Consider the following 24,761-nt stretch of genomic DNA (forward strand, 5'->3'; position numbering starts at 1 on the left):
TGTCACTTCCAGTCTGGTGCTTTTTTTTTTATGTCTAGGACTGTTAGTGTTTTTCTTTGTTTGCTTGCTCATCAGGAAGACAGCTCTATCTTAATTTCTTAATTAGCTTGGTATTTCTGCACTATTTTAAAGATATCTGACCAACTTGAGATAAGATGGGAGTAAGTCTCTTCTTCCAAGTCACAAGAGACAGAATGAGGAGAAACAGCCTCAGGTTGTGCCAGAGGACATTAAGATTGGATAGTTAGAAAAACTTCTTCATCAAAAAGGCTGCCAATCATTGGATCCAGCTGCTCAGGGAAGTGGTGGAATCACCATCCCTGGAAGTGTTCAAACAACATGTGGATGTGGTACTTAGGGATATGACAGTACTAGGCTAACAGTTGGACTTGATGACCTCAGAGGTCTTTTCCAACCTAAATGTTTCTGTGATTCTTGCCCCCCTGCACCTCTGTGCAAGCCAGGGTGCAGCTTCAACAGCAGGGGGATGCTTGCAGACTCTGCAGGGGGATGCTCTCAGGTGATCCCCAAGACTTTGATTTTGATTCAGGACTGAAAGGATCGCAGCACAGTGTTTCATCTGAAGGCTGGGCTTGTTTCAATTTCTTCTTTTGTTAATCAAATAGGACTCTGGGGAAGCATGTTTTTTGCTGTTGTCTTACGATCTTGTAATGGTAACAAATTGCTCAGAGAAGCAGGAGAATTTCCTCTTGTTGTTTGCAGAGAAGGAGTTAAAAAATTTTCTATTAACTCTGTGTAACTGATTGGTGCTGCTTTTGCATGGGAGGAAACCTCTCAGCACCTCACCCAGCTGAGCCTCCCACGAGTCTATGAACAAATGTCCAGAATTAAAGCCAAACTGTCTCAGTTCCGGGTGTCAGCCAGGAATTGCACTTCTCTGAGCGGTTGTGAGGGGTAAACAGTCCTCTCCTCAACTGCCTTTCCAGCTGATAGCTCCATGAACAGAAATTACTGCAGATATTTGTAAAATTCAGGGAAGATCATTTGCCTCCATATGCCACGTGCTGTCGCTGTGAACCCCACTGCTGTCTGCCTCTCTCACTTTCCTCACTGATTCTCAAACAAATCAGAGATGAACCAAAGCTGCTGTGCATGTAAACCAGAGCAGATCAATGAAATTCAGAAGCAAGAAATACAGAAGGCAGTAAAATGAGAACAATTTCCATCAGATGCAAGTTTGGAAACAGCTTAGCAGCAGTAATGCTGGTGACTGGAAACTTGGAAACTTCATCTTTAAAAAAACAGATCCAGCAACCTATTGTGGCACAGGAGCCCCTGGTATCCACTTTCTTTTCCTAAGGATGGGAACTCCCCTGCAACAACAAGTACCACATACTGGGTCAACACCTTGTCGCTGAGTGTGACAACACTTCTGAGGCTGGGGACTCTCATCTCCTTTTAGAGTAACTTAGAAAAAGTGATGCCCTCCAAGGGATGCTGCATTGCCTCCATAAGAAGTCATAGGTCAGTTCTCCTCTGGGAATGTCTAAGTTGCATTTGTAATGACTTCCCTTTGGATGCAGTCATTATTTTTCAGCATTCACTTTTTATTTTTGAGCAAGAAAGGCGTAGTGAAAAGAGATTAAAAACTCATCTTACCCTGTTTAAAACCAAGCCAAGCAGAACAGCATATTTTCCAGAGTTTCTTCTTATACAGTTCCCTGCAAATCCTTGAGAGATTTTAATTAAAGCGAATATGACTTTTTCCTTTGCTTGATAAAGGCAAAGCACAAATAAAAATATCATAGCTTCCACTTTCAAAGCAAACTTTTTGACACAAATGGGTGGCTCATTTAAGAGAAAACCCAAAGTCCCAGGTTCCTGCTGCCTGCAGTCATTGGGGACTGTTAGTTTTTAACACTGTGCCCATTAAAACTTGCCAGGAGCTTTATTGCTAGAGCAAGCAGTGACATTTTTGTAAGCTCCATTTTAAAGGTTACCATGAAATTTTTCATCGGAGTGAGTGAGAACACGATCACATTCATTGCAATAGTCATAAGCACAAAACCTTGCAACACCAAGAAAAAGCTTCCCTGTCCCACTGAAAATGGAAGGATGTTTTAGATGGGGAAAGGATATTGCGATGAGCGTGTGATCCAGTTCTCAGTGTTTGAATGGGAGATGTGATCTTGAACCCAAAGATGGAATTTAGCTTTAGATGTTGTCCCACTGTGGGGTTTGTGCTGACATAGTGCTGATACAGTTATGGTCGCTTAAGGATAGTGACACCAAGGCTGAAGAAGGGGCTTCTGGTCAGCACTAAAACAGCCCATGTAAGACTGGTGTTTATCTTTTCTTGATGCAGAAGAAAAAGTTCTTGGTTTTCTAATGCACCACCAACTGGGCAAATGCTTTTACAAAATCAGTGGGTGATAGTATGAGGCCATTTTAGAACTGAAAATTTGAATACTAAAAAATTAAATCTTCCTTTGCTAATTATTTCTGTATGGCTAAGTGATACCTTGAATTTCTCTTTGAACCAGAAAGCCCTTAAATATTCAAGGATTGCTGGCTACCTTAGCAGCCTCCCTGTTTATGTTTGAGCCATCTGAATAAGACAAGTGGAAAAGATGCTACAGTTTTGCACACATCTCTGTGTGTTTCTCCATCATTCAATTATCAGCACCCACAAAACTCAGTATTACCATTTTTAATGCACTTCGGGATGCCCAGCTGAGTGGCTGTATGTGCAGTTCTGATGTATGCAAATCCATTTTGCACGCAGCTCTTGACATATCTTCATATTCAGGATTATGGGAAGCCTTTTCTGTGTGACTTTGATGTATGCTAATCTTTGTTTCTCTAAAAACATTTTAAAAGTTCCAGACAAGTAGACAAAATTTCTTCTTCACTGAAAACCTGTGGTTTTTCTGTGCCCAGGCTCCCACGTAGTCCAAAGCAAAACTTCTACCTACGCAACACCAAAGGGCCATATGAATATGATCTGCTCTGGGCAGCAACTTATATCTATCAGGTACTAGAGACAAGCTGAGATCTAGCAGTCCTCTAGATGAAAGTCAGTCTGAATCATTAATTTCTTTCTTGACTGTCAACTCCATTGTAGATACACAGCAAAAGCTGGAATGGGAACGTCACCATACAACTAGAGGCTGGATAATACCCAGGCTGGTACACACAGTACAATTGGATCCAAACAGGTCAAGTACACCTATTAGGGACATAAATGATCCATCAATTAAAGTGGTTGCCTAATGAATTTGTAATTCTGGCTTGTAACACAGTATATTAATTATCAAATATGTTACTCATATCTGTGATACATTTTATTGTATTATTTATAGACTTCTTATAAACTTTCTGTGGCTGCCAAGCTTAAAGTAGTGTGCACAGTAGACAGAAAACTTGGGAGTATTATTTTGTACTTGCCATAGTTTGTAGTGGCTGCCAGGTCCAGACTATGCATAGATGCTAAAACACCTCTGAATTTAATTGTGGGTAGTTTGACACCTTTGTAGCACCATAAAGGCTAAATGTAAATCCCAGGTTAATGAATGAGAAAATCTCTATGGTGTCATTAAATCTTCTCCAGAGTGAATTCAGTCTGCCCGATGAATAAATGTTTAATGCAGGGCCGTGTCAGATGGTGCCATCGATTGTAAGAGAAATGCAGTTGGTTTAACGAGGATCCCATCAGCGTGAGCTCCAGTTAATAGCCTCACAGTGCCAACAACTGCTTGGTGTTGCTTCAGGGCAGGAATCCCGGTGCAGAGAGTCAGAGATGCTCACACGGGCATGGAAATGTTTCCTAGGTTTTAGGGATTATTGACAATGCCATCAGTATTATCGTGATTGCCATCTAATCTTTCTCTGTATTTAGAATAGTAATGCCATGAGGGTTCCTGCAGTGTATTAATCACTCTCTTAATATCAGAAATTAGAACTCCTTGGGACACATTCTTAGAAGTCGTGAGCAACTGTATTTATAGCCACATACATTTCCCTACAGTTTTAACTAAGAAATAGATCGGTGAACATTTTTGAGCTGGATATTTACAGTGTAGCAAAACACCTGCGGTTTTACAGGATCTGAGAGGTCAGGTTTTGGTGGTGGAGATGGAGTGGGGCTACAGGGCTGGCTCCTGTGTGCCAAAAGATGTCCCCCATATCCAACATGGGCACCTGGCATCCAGCCAGGGTCAACCCACTACACAGACCTTTAGTTCAGTGTTCTGCAATCTGAAATAATCCTGTATCCTCACCCGTAACCCTATGAAATTAAAACAAATGTATATACAGGAATTCACTTCTGCAATACTTTTAGCTTGCCTCTATTTCTACTGCTGCTGCTGCCATCGTTAATTTGTCTCTGTGTATTTGAATTTTTACTGTCTCTAGGAATGAGCAAGACTTTAAAAAAAATCCATAGTCATCCCAATATGAAGGTAAAACCAAAAAGAATAAGCGATAATTTTTCTCATCTCTCTCTTACCAGGAGTGAAAATAGAGCTTTTTTTGTTGTTTAGGGGTTTTTTTCTTCTTGTTACTTGTTTTTTTTTTATTTTGAATTTCTAAATGTTTTGCTTTAATTACCATAAATTACACATTTTCTACAAGAAGTTTTTTTGCAAAATGAAAACTAAATTTTTTTTCATTTAAAATGTCAAAGATCCTTTTTTGAAAGTTTCTTAAAACAGAAAATCAGGATGGAAAATAGATTCAATTTTGACAAACTGATTTTAAACAAAATAGAAATAAAAGTAAATTGTGCTTGAGAAACTCCTTACCAGCTCCAATTGTACACTTGTCCTATCATGAACCACTTAAAAATTCCTCTAGGTGCAATCACATATAGGTGTCTGGAAATCCCTTTGATAACTCTTTTTTTCCCAAGCAAAGGGTAGCTGAGCTTTGATCCCAGTCTACAAATCACCTAAAGGCATGTGAGAGGGAAGGATGTGAGAGTACAGGGGCACTCTGTCCACCATGGACTCTGACACCAAAGTTTGTCAACAAAACTCAACAGCAATTTTTATGTGTCCAGTTGTCTGCTTTGATGTTTTCAAAGAACTCTTTGAAGTAAAGTAATTCACAGAAACAGAGTGAATGAATTTTAGTGAGGGAGCGAATTTTAGTTTAGGATTTTCACCATGAAGTTAGTTGTGTTCATTGCCACAGTTTTGGGCTCTCAGCCTGCTGGCCAAAAGAGTCCCATCACAACCCACTGGTGGATATTGGCCCACCACAGAAAAGCTCTCATGCAGCAGTGTGTCCAGCACTGCAAACTACTGGATAAGGAAGGAAAAGAGTATTTGTTAAGAGCTTGTAGCAACATATTTGGTATTTAAAACATCAGTAAGTCTCTAGGGAAGGGGATAAAAGAAAATAAAGTGCCACCAGGTAAGCAGAGATGCCATTTTTTCATGAATAGTGTCTGTCAGGGCTCCTCTGAAATCACTTTCTAGCAAGACAGAGGTTGTGGAACAAATTCCTACCAGCAGCTTACTTTTCCAATGTTGTTTTTCAACACATCCCTGGTGTGACCTGGCAGACTCCAGCCTCTTGGCCATAAGTGCTATTGTTCACTGCTTGGCTGGACAGTGCTGTCATTCCAGTGTTCCTGTTCTGTCCTGAAAGTGTTTGAACCGAGGGTTGGTCCAAAGGAATAGACCATAAACAGGTCAGCAGTGAAACTGCCCATTAAGTTTGAATTAATCACCCTTTTCACTGGCCTCTCCCAGTTTATCTCATGGTTGTTTCATGGTATGATGCAGCTGAGTTCTCTGTTGGCACTGTAATGACCTGGAAAACTTAACACTAGGCTTAACCTGGAAAGTTGTGGTACGTAATCTGTGCATTTTTCCCTTGAGCTGGCATGATACCAAGCCTGAATGCAGTAACAAAGGGCCATTACATAAACAGTGGTTTATTCACATTATAGTTCCCACTGGCAATAAATTGATCGTGAGTTTATCTCCACAGTCCCAGTCATCTATGTGTTTCCAAGTGATAAGTGATACCGAGGTGAATGTTGTCCTTGCACAGCTGGTGACAAAGGGGAGGGAGCCAAGCTCCCCCAGATGAGCTCCCCCCAGGCCAAAAGCATTTCTCCTCGTCCTATCACTACAGGCTCTGCTAAAAAGTCCCTCCCCATCTTTCTTATAAGCCCCCTTTAGGCACTAGGAGCCTGCTCTGAGGCTCCCCAGAGCCTTCTCTTCTCCAGGATGAACAAACCCAGTTCTCTTAGCCTGTCTTCATAGGCGAGGTGTTCCAGCCCTCTGATCATTTTTCTGGCCCTCCTCTGAACTCACTCTAACAGGTCCATGTCTTTCCTGTGCTGGAGACCCCACAGCTGGATGCAGCACTCCAGGTGGGGTCTCACCAGAGCAGAGTAGAGGGGAAGAATCACCTCCCTCAGGCTGATGGCCATGCTGCTTTTAATGCAGCCCAGGATACAGCTGGCTTTCTGGCCTGTGAGCACCTATTGCTCCTCCAGTAGCCTAAGTACTTCTCCTCAAGGCTGTTCTCTATCCCTTCATCCTCTTGTCCCTATTGGTAGAGGGGGTTGCCCTAGTGCAGGTGCAAGACCCTGTACTTGATCTGGTTGAACCTCATGAAAAAGATTTTAGAGCCAGACAACCTGTCAGAGCACTTCCAGTAGCATTCAAAGAAAAATTTCCCATTTGGCCTGAACACATGAGTAGGAAATGGAGGACACTGTAGCACAATTAATCCTGGATATTAACACTGCAATTTCTCCAGCCTTTGCAGGAGTCAACTCTTGGTATGCGAGGGAGGAAGAGGTGGTGGAGGAAAAAATGTCTTCACCATGGTGAGAGGTGGCAACTCTCAGCATCCAAGGTTAAAGAAAGACTCCTGACCTTTTCTGAGCCAGATCCTCCAGTCATTTCTTCAAACACTGTGAGGGAGTTTTTGTTTCCAGACCACTCAGCAACAAGCCTGATAAAGTCTGCCAAGACAAATATTTATTTTGAAGCATCGGAATGCAAATTCCCCACCCAAGTTTCTGTTAATCTCATACACATCTTGCACAAAAAGCTTGCCCTGACCACCCAGACCTGTTATGCAGAAAGTCAGGGCAGGATGTGCTACAGTACCAGAGAGATTCCCTATCGACCTGGCCAGCCCGAGCCTGCCGGCAAACCTGCTCATTGATAAGACACAAGTAGGTAATGATTTTTTTTCAGATCACTGGCACCTAAAATGCCATACAGTTACGCTCCATAAACCCCCTCCATTTTTTTCTTCTATTCACTGTGATAGATGAAACACTGGCCAATAGCTGGCTTCAAATTCAATAAGCACAATAGAGCTCCTGCCTTCAAATTTGTCTGAAGCTACTTTTTCTCGTGGCTTAAAGGTTCCTGAATGCTTTTGTTGATATGATTAGTGTGATTTGCTTGTGCTTTCCAAAATTGTGTCCTGTGGTGGCTTTTGGTGTCTGAGAAGGACAGGGCTCACCTTTGCCTGCCAGAGCTGTGGATGTCATACCACGGACAGGCTGGCATGGCAGAGGATGTGCTGGGGCACAGGCAGCACCCACTCATGTCTCCAGCCCACGTGCGGCCTTCAATGCCTGGTGAGACTGATCTGCTGGAGCTGAAGGAGATGGACTAGAGGTCTCACAGGGGGGTCCCAGCATCATCCACACTTCTGTCCTGTGTTTAACTCTGACTGGCTGCCAGGCTGTCTTGTAATTCACACTCTGTCTAATGTAGCAAAAGCCTCTTGCCCAGAGGTCTCTGGTGAGGTGTCAGACCAATGAAGTGTTTCTTTCTAAATGTCAGCCAGCTCCAGTCAGTGGGAGGCAGCCAGTGATGAGCCAGGGTAGGGCAGACGAGCCTGTGGTTTGGAGTGAAACAGTCCCCTCCATTGTTTCTCTCCAGGCCTAAGCCCAGACCTGGGGTGGAAATTTGTGTGTATTTTTCCAGGGATATGTTTTTGTTGCCCTAGAATGATATCTTCCGAGACTGTTCTGGGCCTCTGTGGGTACAGTAAGGCAAGATTTAACCTTCTATCTTCTCGCAGGCCAGGGCTTTGAGACCAGGAGTTGCTCAAGTAGTTACTCACAAGGAATGTGGACAGGAAGAAAGTCCCAAAACGGCAGAAAGGATGCTTGGAGACACACTGTTGGTGTTGCCAAAAGGGTTTATAACAATATAGCTGTCAGTGGCTCAGCTGAGAAACTAATTAATCTCTGGAGGATTTACAGGGCAGGAATCTGAGCTGTACTTCTGAAAACAGGCACTTGCAGTTCTGCCATTGAGACCTTTCTAGTGCAGCACAGTTTCTAGAAGTCATATTGCAGCAAACCTTGAACTTACTCCTTGAAGTATGGAGTTTCCAGCTGTAAAATACTGTGGGATGTAGAAGGGTTCTGTGATGATCACCATTAATCGTGAGAGAGCTGCAGGAGATCACGTCCTACTGCAGATTCCAACAGGGCAGGTGAATATAGAGTTTTGAGTCTAAAGGACTTTGGCACCTTTGAGCAATTCAAGCTGTGAATGGAACGCTGGCAGTATCTCTGTACAGGGATGCTTTGTGCTATTCTGCTTGACAAACTGTGTCTGGAAAATGCTGGCAACCTCAAAGTAGAGAGTGCATTTCACACCGAGGTCTTAATGTGAGTTACAGACCAGAAAAGCTGGATCCTGAACCATCAACATGTAACACAAGTTAACAAAGATCTCCTCAACATGGTGCTGGTACAGAGCACTTCTTTTCTGGGAAAGTAGGCATCAAAAAGGACTCAAACACCAGTGTACTGGGACATTTACAATGTGGGGGGATGAGTAGTAGTGTGGTGATTTGTTTCTCAATGTTTTTTCATTATTATTTTCTACATTATTTTTGTTTAAGGCCCATCTTTTCAAAGAAATAAAAAAAAATTAACCATTGTGCTAATATTGTGTGGCTTCCCCTGCACACCATAAGGTGTCTCATGCCCCGAGGCAGCAACACATCTCAGTCCCAAAGGTAAGGTTGACTCACCTGGGCGAGTTTCACACCTGAGGCTGTGCAGGACCAGCCCTGGGAGGGACCCAGGGAGGGTGTCCCTTTTTCTGAGTCCTTATTTCAGGTTCCCACCTGTCTTTGTACCCCTGGGCTCCTTTGGGCTGGTGCAGACTTTTATGGGTTGATGGCCCCTGGGATGGGCCTGGTAGCAGCTGGAGCAGGGTTTTATTTAGGCTCCCCATCCTGCTATTTTCTTTTTGTGCTCCTTTGTGGGTGTGCAGATGAGCTTTTGTCACAGAACCTGACAAGTGCAGTGGGAATACATCTCATTTGTAGGTGGATTTGTAAAAAAATATTTCCTGAAGGTGTTAAGAATTGTTTTATATTAGTCCATTGAACCGATATGTTTTTATCTTTGTCTGTTAATTGCCAGATTGGCAAGGGACCAGGGACATTCTTCAGACTATAAGTTTTCAATGCAAATAAAACCTACCTTGGAGGAAAAAAAATAGACTGAGGGGGAAAAAAAGTTCTTCCTGTTCCTTCTCTGTAAAACATAAGAAGACAATGAAGGCAAACAATAACGATGGATTGATCCTGGTATATTTTATAATGTAAAATGTAGACAAAGGATTAAGCTCTCATTTATGACCATTTAATCACAACATACCCAGTTCTACGCTCAGAACAGAGCTTGGAGGAACCCACCCCTACTTCTGAACCTATCTCCCTCTACTCTTCCTGGAATGTAACCTTTCACATTTTGCCTCCATTGCTCATCACTGGGTGTTACCAGCATAAATAAGTTATCTCAGGGTGTACAAAGGTGTCTTACATGGGGACAACAGGATACCTCTGAAGGGGGAGGAGTGGAAAGGTAGCAGGCAAAATCCAGACCAGAAATAAGACCTTAAGCACCCAATCACTTAAGGTAGCTTAACCTGCTGCTTGCATGAGCTAAGCTGGGATCTCTGCCCACAGGCACAGCCACAGGCATGCAGTATTAAGTTCTGTTTATCTCTCAGGAGACTGTGGCTGGGAGAGGGCTGGGCACTAAATCTCTGTACCTGAAGTCCCCAGGAATTTTTTCTGGGTCTCTGAGGCCAAAATAGCCTGTTCACATATGTGCTAATGCCGAGGTCATGCCGAGGTATGTTGATAAGGGCCGTGTTTGGTATCATGCTACTTACTTGTAATGGCTTAATTTAACTACCATCCATAGTATCCAGAGGTAGAACATTCTGAACAGCTATGGTTGGCAGCCCTGAGAGATTTCCCAGAGCAGTCCCTACCCTTCTCACATCACAATACCTTGGTGAATCCTTTGGAAACCCTTTTGCAAAGATTTATGAATCAAATGTGAGCAGGGGGAGATTCAGGGACAGTCAGAGATATGGTGCGAGATGCTGTGAAGAGTACAAGTAGTGATGTCTGGCTTGGATCTTGCGTGTGTTATTAGAAAGGAAAAGAAGTCCTGGTTCAAGTCACAGTGAACTCGAAGAAGAAAGCATTTTCCGTTCATAGAATCATAGAATCAACTGGGTTGGAAAAGACCTCTGAGATCATCAAGTCCAACCCTTGATCCAACACTGCCATGGTTACCAGACCATGGCACTGATGCCACATCCAGTCTCATCTAAAAAACCTCCAGGGACGATGAATCCACCACCTCCCTGGGCAGCCCATTCCAATGTCTGCTCACTCTCTCTGTAAAGAATTTCTTCCTAATATCCAACCTAAACCTCCCCTGGCAGAGCTCAAGTCCTTCCTACTGCTTGTCCTACTGCTGGTTGCCTTCAGTCTTCCTTTTCCTCAGGTGCTAAATCACAGATGTAGTCCCTGGAGCCTTTCTGTGCGGTATATATGTATACATTTGTTATATATGTATATATATATTTCTATCACAAGTATCCATAGGAAAAGTGAACATTCATAGGAAACTAAGTAACAACAATTAAAATAGACCATGGAGTGTTTATATCCACATGGGAAAAAAGCCTTCGGAGTTCTGGTTTCTCACCTTCCCATCACATGTTATAAAAGACAGGATGATTAGAAGTTTGAAAACATTGCAGTCCACTGTGTAAACACTGGTTTGGGTCTTCTTTTTTTTTTTTCTTTCCCAAATTGTAAATATAACTTTAACCTTAGCTGAATTACAGAAATTAAATAAATAAATCTGATGAAATAAGTGCTTGTTTTGGAGGCCAGACCTGTTTTATGAACAATACTCCATTTTATAGGCTTTTTCCAAGAAAGGCTGGATAATCCCTCTCCCTCCTCCTCTGAAAAATATAACAGAAGAGCAGGAGTTGTGTTTACAAATACTGACTTGGCCTAGCACTGACAGCAGTGGGGGTTCGACCCCCCAGCATCACAGCTCTTGAATTATCCACTCCATAAATGGAGAACTAATTTGCTTCTGGGATTTGGCATATTCTGGGAGGTGATAGAGGCTGTGTTTTTGTTTAGACTAACAACTATATCCAGGCTAGTAAAGCGAATGTGTTTGGGGCTGCTCTGTGACACAGAGACCAGCTGGTGTGGATGGGGCTGTGTACAGGGGCTGTTCTCCTAAGCTCCCCTTCTAAATCTCCAAGTCACAGTGGCAGCATCCTCATCACCTCTCAGGGTGCAATTCCTGAACTTTACCTGGGAATAGTTCTGAAGATTCCTGGTTAGTCCAAAAACTTCCCTCTTAAACATTAAAGCAAGCACCTGATGATTTCCTGGTGCTGTGTGATTTACCGTGGAAAGAGCATGAGCAGATGGGGTTAATAAAGCCTTTTGTTATCCAGTCTGACCCACTCATCAGCCCTTGAGCTCCTATAAATGCAGTTGGAGGGACCAGACTTAAAATAAATCTTGAAGCATTTGGCAATCAGCAGCTAATTGAAGGGCACATGCTGCCCATCACATGCAGGGAGAAACCTGGAGCAAGGGCTCAAGACCATGGGCTGAGGCTCCTATCTTCGGATTCAGCTTTTTGGGACTTGGTAAATATTTACACACCACCTCGAAAATTCAAGTCTATGCTGTTTCCAAGATACCCTGTCAAACCCTTTGGAAAAGTGGTTTGGCCTGGGGCAGCTCCTCTAAGATCCCCAGAAGAGGAGCCAGCAGCAAAGCTGGGGATGCTGTGGCTACCAGCTGCTCTTTCCCCACATCTGGATAAGCATCACATTTGAGTGATGCAATGAGGGGGATTCTGCATCAATGTGGCACACAGAATGGGTTAAAATGGTGGGGTTTAATGGTAAAAGTTGCAGTTTTGTTCTTTGTTGGTGTGAAGCCTGCAGCTTAGTAGTGAATGAGACTTATCTGTCTGGGCTTTTGCTTGTTCATAAATTGGACATATTCTGACACAGTAACATGTTTTTCTTCCCACAAAACAACAGCACTGTGGGAGGAAGGGATTAATTTTTTGACTTTTAAAATCTTCTTTAAATCACTGCTGCTAGGCCCAGGACACCAAGAGGGGAAGGGTGAGCAGCTCTTTCTTCCGTATCCCCAAGGCAGCTTCATGCCTCTCTACCTCTCTCTTGGGGTCTCATAGGAACTCTGTGAGATCACAGGCTGCCGTCACCTACCCTTCATTGGCAGAAAAAACAGCAATAACCCATGTGAAACAAAGGCTATTTTATACTTTGATTTCCCCTCTCTGTCCCAGGACATGACAGCTGTTCTTGCTTGGCTTCTCTGAATCACAGGTCTAGTCCCAATCTTTAAGAAATCAAGCTGGGTGGGGGGAGCAAGAGAAAGGAAGCAATTCATCCTTCTCCCTATCCTGCTCCTCCCCCCTTTGCAGGGTGCTTTTTGTTCAGCTGCTCTGAGTTATGAACACTTTGCTGCATATCTTGTGGCTATCAAGGTCATCTTGAAGAAAGGTGGTGAGTCATTGCCATTCAAATAGCTACAAACTGTAATTCAAATAAGGCCAGAGCAGAGTGAGGAGGCTGATTCAATACAAAGAGACTCAATGTCCACAGGTCGATGCTCTGCCCTTTCCGAAATTTCACCCTGAAATTTCTCAGTATGCAAATACCACAGCAGAGCTGGAAGCTGCTGCTGCTGTGTTCAGGTCTCTGAGCTGATCAGAAGTTTTGGGATTGACCGAGAAAAGCAGAGAAAATAGGTTGGAAGGAATGCAAAAAAAATTCTGAAAATTATTTTTCTTTCTTTTTTTTTTGTTTGTCTCTAGGTTACAAACTTCTCTCCATGGCTTAAATGGGCATCAAAGCATGTCTCTCTGATGGAATGTACATCCCCAAATGATCCAATCCATCAAGAACTAACTTCTAAGAAAAAGAATAACCACCCTCTTCTTTCTACAATTTGCTTGTTTTAATGTCTGGCTTACTCTTACGTTCAAAACCTGAATTTTAATGCTGATATTGCTCCCCTTTAAATATTCTGGTACACAGAAAGACAAGGGTCTGTGTCCATTAAACTCTCATCAGGAGAGGGTAGCAGCAGGACACAGAGAGGTGGAAGGAACTTGGAAGCACTCTGAGAAAATGAAAGGAAATACTCAGCTTTGCCTTTTTTAAGCCCGTTTGGGAAAGATGAAGCTTCTTCCCTTATGGATGAAGGTATTGGAGTTAGTCTGTTCAGCCTAAGCCCGGAGTAGTAACTGATCGGTGCCTGCTGCACCTTTTCCTTTTTGCCTTACACTGGACCCTACATTGTACTTGATCAGCAGTGGTGGCAGAACCTGAGCGGGAAAGATGGTTGTAAGGAGGAGAAATGTGAAAATGTTTACATTCGCCTTTTTGCTCATCACGGTAACATCGTTTCTGCTGAACTACACACACCAAGTGACCACGACCACCTGGGATCCCAGGCATCTCGTCATGCAGTTTTCAGAGCAAGTCCAAAAACTCTTCAAGTACCCCAGGAGACCTTGCAGCTGTCACACGTGCATTTCGGAGATGGGACATTCCCTCTGGTTCGATCAGAGATTTAATTCAACTATGCAACCTTTCTTGACCTCACAAAATGCCTTGATCCCAGAAGACAGCTACAGGTGGTGGCTGGTAAGTGGGACTTGTGGATACAGCCCAGAGTTTGAGTGACAGTCACGGTTTCAGGCTTCAAGTGATGCTGAGCAGATAGCAAGAGATGGTTTCTGCCAAAAGCATTTGCTGTCTCAGCTGACAAGGAAGGCAGAGGTGGGAGGAACTGGGTGTTTGTGCTGCTGTTTAGCTCAGAGGGGCTTGTAGTGCATGTTCGCTTGCTCCAAGCTAGAAAAATCCCCCACAGAGTTAGGTGGTAAATCCAGGATTTGCACATGTCAATATTGCCATTTTCTCCCTTCTCTTTGAAAGACCAGACTTCATAAGCCGTCTGGTTTTGCGTCAGATAGGCTTTTTGCCATCTGCCGAGGTAGCAAAGCAAACTCATTGAGAAGTGTGTAATTCTCCTGGGGCTCTCTCTAACATAAGATGTGTAAATAATTAGAGGATTAAATGAAAAATGATTAATTGCATGTGTATGAAAACATTCTTCATTATGGCTGATGATGTAAAACAGGCCTGGAAAGCACATGGATGGCTGTGGGTTGCTGGGAAGGAGCAGCCCCAGCATATCCTTGAGCAGGATGGTCCAACCACCCTCGGAGCCTGATCCAAGTACCATGAAAGCTAGTGGATGCCTTGTTCAAAAAGCACAAAAGGGAAAAAGGTCCATCCTGATGTTTTGCCCGGTAAAAACCCCTTTTATATTCTCTTGAAACAAGACCTCGATTGAATGATCTACTCGTGGCCTGCACTGCCGAGCTGCTAAAGCACAAGTTCTGGCTGCAGCGACCCCAGTGAAATCACAGTTGTATTGCACTTGTTTTCCCCCTCTTTGGCAAAAATAGTCCCCTGTGCCTTTCTTTGATCACACAACAGCTTCCAAATTGGTGTCTTGTGACAATCATAATCCTTGTTATTGAATCCAGGGCTTTCAGCCCTTCTATGGCACCCTGAGGGGGCCTTTCTGATTGGCACCCACTATTCTGGTGGGGACATTTAGGTTTTGGAGGGGATGTCAAGTGCTGTGGGAATGAGGCTGTATTGGAATTATCACTTCTCACTCCTCTGGCTGTTGCATTTACTGGTGAAAAAGAAATGCCACTGAACTCTGACATTTTTAATTGTTGTACAAATGATACGATCGTTTTATGATGAAACCATTGTTTTTGCTGTGAGTCTTGTGTACTCCAGGTGCTGTATCCTTTCACCTGCTCCTTGGCCATGACTCTGATTTCCCATTGCTTGTGTTTTTTCTTGCAGCCTCCAGACACTTTTCCTTGTGGTCCCCATTGTGGGGGTTTCCTAGCTGGGCTCTGCTGAAGTTGTGAGAAGGGAACATGGCAAGCTGAGGTCCTAGTTCCCCTTGCCCTGGCTTGAGATTTCATCAGGGAGCAGAGCTGAGCTAACAACTGGCAGTTTTCAGAGGAGGGGGCATACCCCAAATTGAGCTTAGTAGATCACTTGCACAGCACCCCAAGTAAAGCCACACTGCATTCTGCATTGAGAACTCACTGATTTAAACAAGAGGTTTAAATGCATTCTCTCTAAAAAAAAAAAAAAAAAAAAAAAAAGAAGAAGAAAAAGCTTGGGACACTCAGTACACTAAATTTGTGATTCTCCTTCTTGTAGTGAAACTGAGAGAAAAAAAAAAAAGCCATTATCTGAATTCACAGAATCACAGAATCAATTAGGTTGGAAAAGACCTTTGAGATAATTGAGTCCAACCTATGACAGAACACCACCTTGTCAATTAGACCATGGCACTGATGGTATGTCCAGGCTTTCCTTAAACACCTCCAAGGACAGTGACTCCATCACCTCCCTAGGCAGCCCATTCCAATATCTAATCACCCTTTCTGTGAAGAAAGTCCTCCTAATGTCCAACCTTAACCTTTCCCCATGCAGTTTTAGACTATGTCCTCTTATCCTGTCCCTAGTTGCCTGGGAGAAGAGATCAACCCCCACCTGTCTACAACCTCCATTCAGGCAGTTGTAGAGAATGATAAGGTCACCCCTGAGCCTCTTCTTCGTCAGGCTAAACAACCCCAGTTCGCTCAGTCACTCCTCATTGGACTTGTGCTCCAGACCCTTTACCAGTTTCATTGCCCTTCTTTGGACTCACTCCAGCGCCTCAGTGTCCTTCTTGAAGTGCAGGGCCCGGAACTGGACACAGTAGTCGGGATGTGGCCTCACCAGTGCATTAAAAATTCAGCTTAACCTGAGACAGATTCTTTCAGGGGAGGTCTGTTTTTTTTTCAGCAAAATGAAAAAAACAGTGACTTTCAGAACAGTCAAGTCTTCCCTCCTCTGCCCCAAATAAAAGCTGTTCATTAATTTTCAGAGCTGTCTAACCCTATTTTAGTGTTTTCTTTCTTTCTTTTTTTTTTAATTCAGATCAAGTTCAAAGGGAATATACCACTTCAGAATACAAAATCAAAGCATTCTTTTTTTTCAGATGGTAAAAATAAATCTTCTAATATTTCTAGACATTTTGTATCCTCCACCATGATGTGTGAAATTTTTTGGTGTCCCCCAAAACTGCATTGTGTATTGGAAGTCAGTAACTTACTGGAAATCTTTGCCCTAACCCATGATAAGTGGAGAAAGTGCCCTGACTCCTCTGAAAGATGGTCTTGGGTAAACCCAGACACGATGTGGCCTCACCTCCTCATTGCTACTGATTTCTAATGTACATGTTGTTTTGGTTAAGCTTTTTCAAGACAGTCAGTGTCATTTCTGCAGTAAATAACTCCCAGGTGCATCCTGGCGGTACTCCCTTTTCACTGTTCATTTTTAGGTTCATCTTCAAAGTGATCCTGAGATTTCAGCCAGTCTTTAAGAAAACATTGCTCATGGCCATGCTTTACTCTTGTGGGCTTTGCCAACACAGTAATTTGTCACTTTTTACTATATTTGTACATAAAGATGAGGCATGAGTAAACCTGAGATTGCTCAAACTTCTATTCAGGGGAGAAATGACTGTGTTCGCTCTCAGGGACTGCCTTCAGACAGTGTGGTGGTTTCCTTGTGCTGTAACTGAGACTCTGAGGTGATGGTGACTTCACTGGAGTTATTAATTACATGGCTGTGACTTTCCTGTCATGGGATGGGTTTGGACTAAATGCAGGCAGAGCCCTTGCTGGAGAGCTGCCTGTCTACCAAGTTCAGTCTGCCCTCCCTCCCCCTTTAGCTCTGTTGCTGTACATGTGAATGTTATTCATCCAAATTGTCCTGCAGCATTGGTATCCCTCCAGTGCTAGAATGGTGAGGACTGATTTCAGAGACTAATGGCCAATATTGGAGACAAAGTGGCATTTGGGGCTGAAGAATGGGGTGATTTCACTTGCTTACATGGCTGCCAGGCTGCTTCATGGTTTGTTTGGAGAATATATGGTTTAAACTCTTATCTTGGTGGAATGTGGCCTTTTGGAAGGAAATATTCCTGCTTGCTCTGAATAAAGTTGTTTGTCCATACTGGATTTAGTGCTACCACCTGTGAAGGTGAGAAGGAGCAGAGAAGAGAAGGTCAGTGCCACCATCCCTGCAGCGGCTCATCCTGCTGCACAAGGCAGGGCTGCTCTGGAGAAGCACCTGAAAACGTACCTGGCTGTTTCTGTGTTCATGGAAACAAGAGGGATGTTGTCAGGACTGCTCATTGCTTTTCATTTGCTTAAATCTACACGGCTGATAAACTCTGTCTTCATCACTTTTGTCTGGTAGCAAATAATGGCCAAAATTCTCCTCCTGGATACACTCCTGCAGCTGCTCCATGCTCTTTGTGACTTAAAGTTGAATTCAAGTCCTCTGCTCTAGGGAAGGATCTGGGCCTTAATAACATTCCAGGCTGTAACCATTTTGTTAGAACTTCCTTCCTTCCTTCCTTCCTTCCTTCCTTCCTTCCTTCCTTCCTTCCTTCCTTCCTTCCTTCCTTCCTTCCTTCCTTCCTTCCTTCCTTCCTTCCTTCCTTCCTTCCTTCCTTCCTCCCTCCCTCCCTCCCTCCCTCCCTTCCCTCCCTTCCCTCCCTTCCTGTCTCTCACCTCCTCTCTCTCTTCTTTACTTTCCCTCACCTTATTCTCAGGGACTGTGAGAGTCTCAGTGTTTTGGAAGGTGGCACCTGGTGTTACATGATACATTCCTTTCTGTTTATATTTTCTTTCCCACCTTCCTGAGCTGGTCCACCTGCAAGTTTTCCATTGTTTTACTATGACACAAATGCAGTGGATGTTCTCACTAAACTTAGTAACCCATATATAAGGAAACATATCAAGAATTACATGCTGTAACACAGCACAGCATTTATTTATAGTTTTCTTGGTTTTTTTTCAGGGGTGGATGCATTGTTCTTAGTGGTCATAAAGTATTAAAAATATGAGATCAGAACATGCTGTTCTAAATTCAAAATAAACGTGTTGAGGTTGATGGATTAAAGGTGTGATAAGTAAATTCAGGCTCAGAGTTTCCTGGCAATTTTATCTGTAGCACATTGTTCATAAACTATCGTGTTATAGCAATTTTTATCTCGAGTCTTATAATATTTGAGAGTTTTGCCTTCTTTTTTTTTGGAAGATAGCTCAGCTCTTGAGGCCATGTTATTGGTGTATCTAAAAGAAAATATTAGTTTTAAATCATTATGTTTGTGGGAAAAAATGTAATATATGGCTTAAAAATTTGCTAACCAGCTAGTGAACAAAAGGGCATCCCCAACACGTGCCCTGGGGAAGCTGTGGAAGCTGCACTTATTTTTAAGACAGCGGCAGAGCTCCTTGGCACTTGAGTCATGCATTTTGAATGCTCTTTGTAGAAAATGTGCCCAAGTGCTTTGATCACCAAAAGTTTTCTTTAAAACTGGGATGCTCTCGGTGACACTTTGAAGGGTTCAGCACACTGAAGGAAGCGTGTAGCTACCAGATCTCTGCAGAAGGTGGTACCGAATCCAGGCCAGGTCCCAGGCTCTGCTCCCAGTACCTGCCATGTGCCAGTCCCTCCTGCTGTTGCACTGCTTGGTTGGAAGCATGACATTTAGATCAGATTTGGGCATACTGGAGGAACCTGACCTTGGACTACCTCTTACCCCCACTGGCAGCCACCACACGAGTCCTGCTGGGCTGGAGCTGCTCCTCCTATGGTGAAGATAGATGGATGTGAAGGTGGTCCAAGCTCACAGGTCTCTCTAAGCACTGTGATGCACTGTCCTGAGCTGCAAACACCCTGAAGCCAGAAACAAGGGCACACAGAGCTTGCACAGGCATTGTCTTGACACAAGAGTGGCGTAGAGGTGACTCATATCAGCCATGGCAGTCAGAAATCACACAATTTGGCATATGCATATTATTGTGTGCTATTTACATAATATATGCACATATGCGTGAGCATAAATTTTTTGATGACACAAATCATTAAACAAAGACCAGACTCATGAAAGCATCTATATTCTTCCCCTTCCAACTCTTTGATGCATAGGAATTACAGGACAATAATAACGCCATATTTTCCAAATCAAGGGGGAATTTTAAAAATCGATGGTTTCCTTTTAACCTCCCCTTCAGTCTGCAAAATGGAGATTACCTGGGTTTGCCCCACCAGAGTTGCTGGGATTAATCTTCATATAATGTATAATGTCTTATAGTGTTGCATGAGTGTAATGCCTCCAAACTGCTGCAGCAAGGCAATTAGTAGCTGTGCAAAAGAGGTTCTCATGGGGCTTTATTCCCTCTTAAACTTTTAAAAACAGTTCAAAAATTTAGAAAAGCCACAAACCCCAGTACTGCTACACCAGCTTCCCCCAGCAGCCTGGCTGTGTGCTGGCAGTGATGCCTCATCAGTGCTGGCTGCTGCCAGATCCACACCTATTCCTGTCTGCCTTGATATGTGTTCTACCTGCATCCACATCACACCAAAGATTACAAGTTAATCTATTCAACCTGCTAATAATTTGGGATTTTGATGTTGTGTTTAATACTCTGCCAAACTTGACCATTTGTGCAGGGTGCACAGGCACCAGGACAGTATTCCTTTGAGGTTCTCCTGACTCCTTTGAGGCCCCAACATAAGAAGGATGTGGATCTCTTAGGCCAAGTCCAGAGGAGGCTGGGAAGATACTCAGAGGCTGAAATACCTTTCCTATAAAGACAGATTGAGAGTGTTGGGGTTGTTGAATTTAGAAAAGAAAAGGCTCCAGAGAGATCTTATTGCAGCCTTTCAATACCTAAAGGGGGCTACAAGAGAGCTGGAGAGGGACTTTTCACAAGGGCATGTAGTGGTAGGACAAGGGGTAATGGCTTTAACCTGGAAGAGGGTAGGTTTAAGATTAGTTATTAGGAAGAAATTCTTTCCTTTGAGTGTGGTGAGGCACTGGCCCAGGTTACCCAGGAAGTGGATGCCCCATCCCTGGTAGTGTTGAAGGCCAGGTTGGATGGGGCTTGGGGCAACCTGATCTAGTGGGACCTGTCTCTGCCCATGGCAGGGGGGTTGTAACCAGATGATCTCTAAGGTCCCTTCCAACTCAACCCATTCTAGTATTCTATGGTTAAATGACTGTAGCTGTATCATCACCACTCCAAGCTATTAGCTCTGAGCAGCCTTGGCTGAATTTACACTCTCCCTTTGCAACCCCTTAGCCAAGTTTTTAGGTATTGCTTCTTGCAGTAGCTGTCAATGTGATGGTACCAGAGAGCTCAGTAAAGCCTTCTGAGCAGTTTATAAAAGCAGCAAATCCCTTGTCATCCTTAATGAAGGTGCATGCATAGTGATGAGAGAAGGAACAGGCACTTTCTTGGAAAGCCATTCATGGCTAAAGAAAGAAAGTGCATAAACTTTGAGGGTTCTTTTTCTGGATAACAGCTTAGATAACATCTTTTCTGTGAAGATGATTAGAAAACTTCTCAATCTGAACTCCCGATTACGATTTTTAACAATCTAAGGTGAAGAGTTAATTCTCAAGTGCCAGGCAAATATTTTATGCAGGGAAGCTGGACAGTTAAGTGATCCATTAATATTTTATATATGGACAGAAGGTGGATTAAGATGCTTTATGATCTTGGGCAAGAGGTTAAACTGCTTCTTTAGACACAGGTATTGCTTGCACAGACTTCTGAGAAAAGCAGCCACTTCACTCAGGACACAGGGGTCAGGTATTTCAGTGTATATAAGGCCACTTCTAGCAGCTATATCCATATGCATATCCTTGTCACTCAACTACAGAACTTGGTGAGAGGATGTTGTTCCAGCAATGCCACATAGCACTGCTATGGCTCTGCCTTGCACAGAGTGGACAGACTTTCACCCAATGCTTCTGTTGATTTATGGGAAAGGCCGGACTTTGTTAAAAAAAAAAAAATTACATTACTCAAAAAAACAGGACAAAAATTTGATGTGGGAAAGTGAACTATAATCGGCTTGTAATTGTAATGCTATTAAAATGGTCTTTTTCAATAAGCCAAGCAAACATTGTGCAATAAGGCATTGGCTGTGCATTAGATCTGAACTTTTAGAAGTTAGATGGGCTTTGGAGTTAACCACCTTTGTTCCCTACTCTTCTCTCTTTTGTTGAAAAGTCAAAGACTGACTAATGTTAATTGAAGATTAGGCCTGAAAAGTAAAGTTCAATCAGATGATCATTGAGGAAATTTAAGCAGAGGACTTGAAATGAGTTAAACACAAATGTCTCATTGTATGAATGTCCAGCACACAGTGCAGTAAGGTCATCATCCTACTCGAGGTCACTGAGAGGATTTCTAACATTATTAATAGTCTTTCCTGTTGGAGTTGTGCACAACTGAGGGATTGTAGGATGATGGTATCCTGCTTTCAGGCTGATGTTGGTGCCCATGTTTCAACTTGTTTGCAGTAGTTACTCTACACTGACAGCAGCATAACAGAAAGGCAGATACCTGTGCTGTGCAAATACAGGTGCCTATCCAGGATGTTTCTTACCATTTTAATGCATCAAAAATGCATCAATACTCCAGATCCTTTCCTTTTATGATTCTGTCATTCTGGATGAAAAGGCAATTTAACCTAAAAAGGGAGCCCAGGTAGAATTTTAGAATTTTCTCAAAATTACCTTCCACATCTGAATTTTCTCAGACAAAATCAGTTCAAAAATAATATTTTGGTGTTTTTGCCTTTCATTTCTTAAATACAGTTAAAATCAGCTCACCTTTACAGAGAGAGAGTATACGTGGGTGTGTGCAAGTGTGTATTCAAATAACTCAAAACGAGTTCCTTTTTTAAAAAAGGTCAGATTTTACTACGTTATACACCTGCTACTACACTCTATGACATCTATGAAGTCTGCAATTATTTTGAAGGCTGCAGGCTTTCTAACATTGTTTTTCACATATTCAGAGTAATATTGGGTTAGATTGGATTCACAAAGAATACACAAGAGTTTAGATATGTGGCCATGTGTTTTTACTATCACACATGAATTTGGAAGACAACCTTTTTCACTTAAGTAACTGAGCCATCCACTGAACAGTGACATATGTGGTCATTAATGTAGTATTTGTTTGGACATCTTAATTACCTTTCATCCTAATCACCTTCTGCAGTCCATATGCAAGTATATAGGCTAGGAAGGATTAGTCAGAAGATTAAGTCTATGTATGCAAAGTCTATGTATGAAAACAAATGTCTTTGTCTTCTTTATTTCAAATTCTTGGTCTTAACATCACCTTGTAGCTCTGAACTCCACAGACCTGTTGTTCATTTCAGTGCAAATAACGTTCTGCAAGGAGACAGCACAGAATTTAAACAAAAATTACAGTACTACAGCTGTTTGTGTGAGAGAGGGAGATACAAGGAACTTGGCTGTTCCTGGTGCAGCCAAGGGAAACGCATTGGAAACTAAAGCCAAATTCCCCCAGGCCATTCCTGGGAGTCGTGGGAAAAGGTGTTTCTCTTCTCTTCCTCCCTGTCTCTCCTCGCCCTGGGCTGGCAGAGCAAGACAGAGCCTTTTTGGCCCATTTTGTGCTGGAGCCATTCTCCCTTTGAGAGCTTGCAAGCAAGTAACACCACGAGGGTGGGCAATGGTGTCTGTGAGCCTGCCAGCACTCTCAAACTTTTTAGTAGACCTCAGAGAGCTGAGCCCCAGAAAGGGAGTGTCTGACCATCACCCACCCTGCACCTTGCCTGTACCTTCCCAATCCGGCCATTGTTTCCACCATGCACCATAGAGCTGCTACAAAACAGTTTCCCTCCATGGCAACAGACACAATGACCAAGGTCCGGGTGGTTTTCCTCATCCTGGAGATTTTTTTTAGATGAATTTGCATCTCCAGCCCTCAGGGCTAACTCTACTGTAGTTTTCTATTGCACAAGCAGCTGGTTCCTCCACACTTCACTTCCCATCTCCCTCTCCCACTTCTGGCATATGCCAAAATATGTGGAAGAGATATAAGCCATTTCTGTGTTCCATCAGGTTCCCTGAGACTTTTCTGTCCTTTTTTGAAGAGCTAAAAGACATTATACAAGTCGTACCAGAAGATACCTGGCCCGGGGTGAGTGTAGGCTTATAGACACCAGAGGAACATTTATTCTAAGGCCAGCCTTGGGGAGAATGCGTGATCTGTTCCTTCATGGCTAGACAGAGTCTGAGAACATGTGGGAATCTGAGGAGATGGAGGAGAAAAGGGGAGTAAAGTAAAAAAGTTAATGGGAAATGGTTTTTACTTTATTTTTTTCACACTTTGGCTCCCAACCTCAAGCCTTGTGCTGCAGAAAGCAGTGTCTTCAGGCGGACCCAAGAATGATATTTGAGGAGACATTTGAAGCTATGTCTAGCTCACAGAAAAGCTTCCTGTATTGATAACCTGAAATGATTTTTCTCCCTAACAGAAATTGCAAGCAGAGAAAGCTCCGAGGAATTTGAACACTACTCTCACAGAATTGTTTGGGGTCATTCCCGGGGACGGGGATCCCCTGCAGGAGAGAGATTCTTACACGTGCAGACGATGCGCTGTCGTGGGCAACTCTGGGAACCTCCGGCAGTCGCAGTATGGCCGAGATATTGACTCCCATGACTTTGTGCTCAGGTAAGTAAAATCCACCTCAGCTCCAGATCCCTTTTCTGTCTAAAATTCACCGGTATTTTGGGTGACAAGTGAGCAAACAAGATTTCAGGGGCTATCTAGTGAAATCTGGTGCTAAAGTCAAATCTAAGTTCCAGGAATATAAATTATGTGTGTTGGAGATATGACCCCATGTTTTAGCTTGGAAAAAAAAGTGTTAATAGCTGTTGATACTGTAGCTTGTTCCGCATGATCCATAATCATCCGTGTTAAAAAACAGAGATGAAAAAGAAATTGTCAGTTTTGAATAAAAACTACTTCTGCAGCTATTACTCACAAATGATCTTTTAGACATTTAACTGACTGTATCAGATTTTACTTTCTTGCACTGGTTCATTCTCAAGCAATGGTGGGGTGGGGAAGCCAAAATCACTTTTCAGTGGACAGGAGGCAGCTGTTTGGCTGCAGGTACTTTTTAAAGGATCACATCTCCTTTCCCTTTTGAGGCAATGAAGTTGGCTACTTTGTCCCACTGAGATGCAAGGGGGAACTAGGTAAGCAGAGCTAATCATCCAGATGACAGCCAAGATTCCTGGACTGATTAAGTTAATCTCCAACATATCATCTGCCTTTCACACCACACCTAACAGTACAGTACAATTTGGGGAGAAATAAAGGGCAGGAAGGGAGGGATTGAAAATACCACAAGTGGGATTATACTCTCAGAAACAACAAAACACTCAGTAGGAAGCTGTGCACTGAAACCAAGAGTAAA

At 43.1% G+C, this 24,761-nt stretch overlaps 1 protein-coding gene across 1 annotated transcript in view; it reads left to right on the forward strand.

Moving 5' to 3' along the window:
- Positions 1-24,761, forward strand: part of ST3GAL1 (ST3 beta-galactoside alpha-2,3-sialyltransferase 1) — a 76,439-nt gene that overhangs the window by 38,301 nt on the left and 13,377 nt on the right. The window contains exons 2-3 of the mRNA XM_064644339.1: positions 13,160-13,994; positions 23,814-24,010. Of these exons, the coding sequence (XP_064500409.1) occupies positions 13,686-13,994; positions 23,814-24,010 (506 nt within the window). The 5' untranslated portion in view covers positions 13,160-13,685. The remainder of the gene's footprint in view (positions 1-13,159; positions 13,995-23,813; positions 24,011-24,761) is intronic.

Source organism: Pseudopipra pipra, chromosome 1 (assembly GCF_036250125.1).
Source record: "Pseudopipra pipra isolate bDixPip1 chromosome 1, bDixPip1.hap1, whole genome shotgun sequence".
Classification (NCBI taxonomy): domain Eukaryota; kingdom Metazoa; phylum Chordata; class Aves; order Passeriformes; family Pipridae; genus Pseudopipra; species Pseudopipra pipra.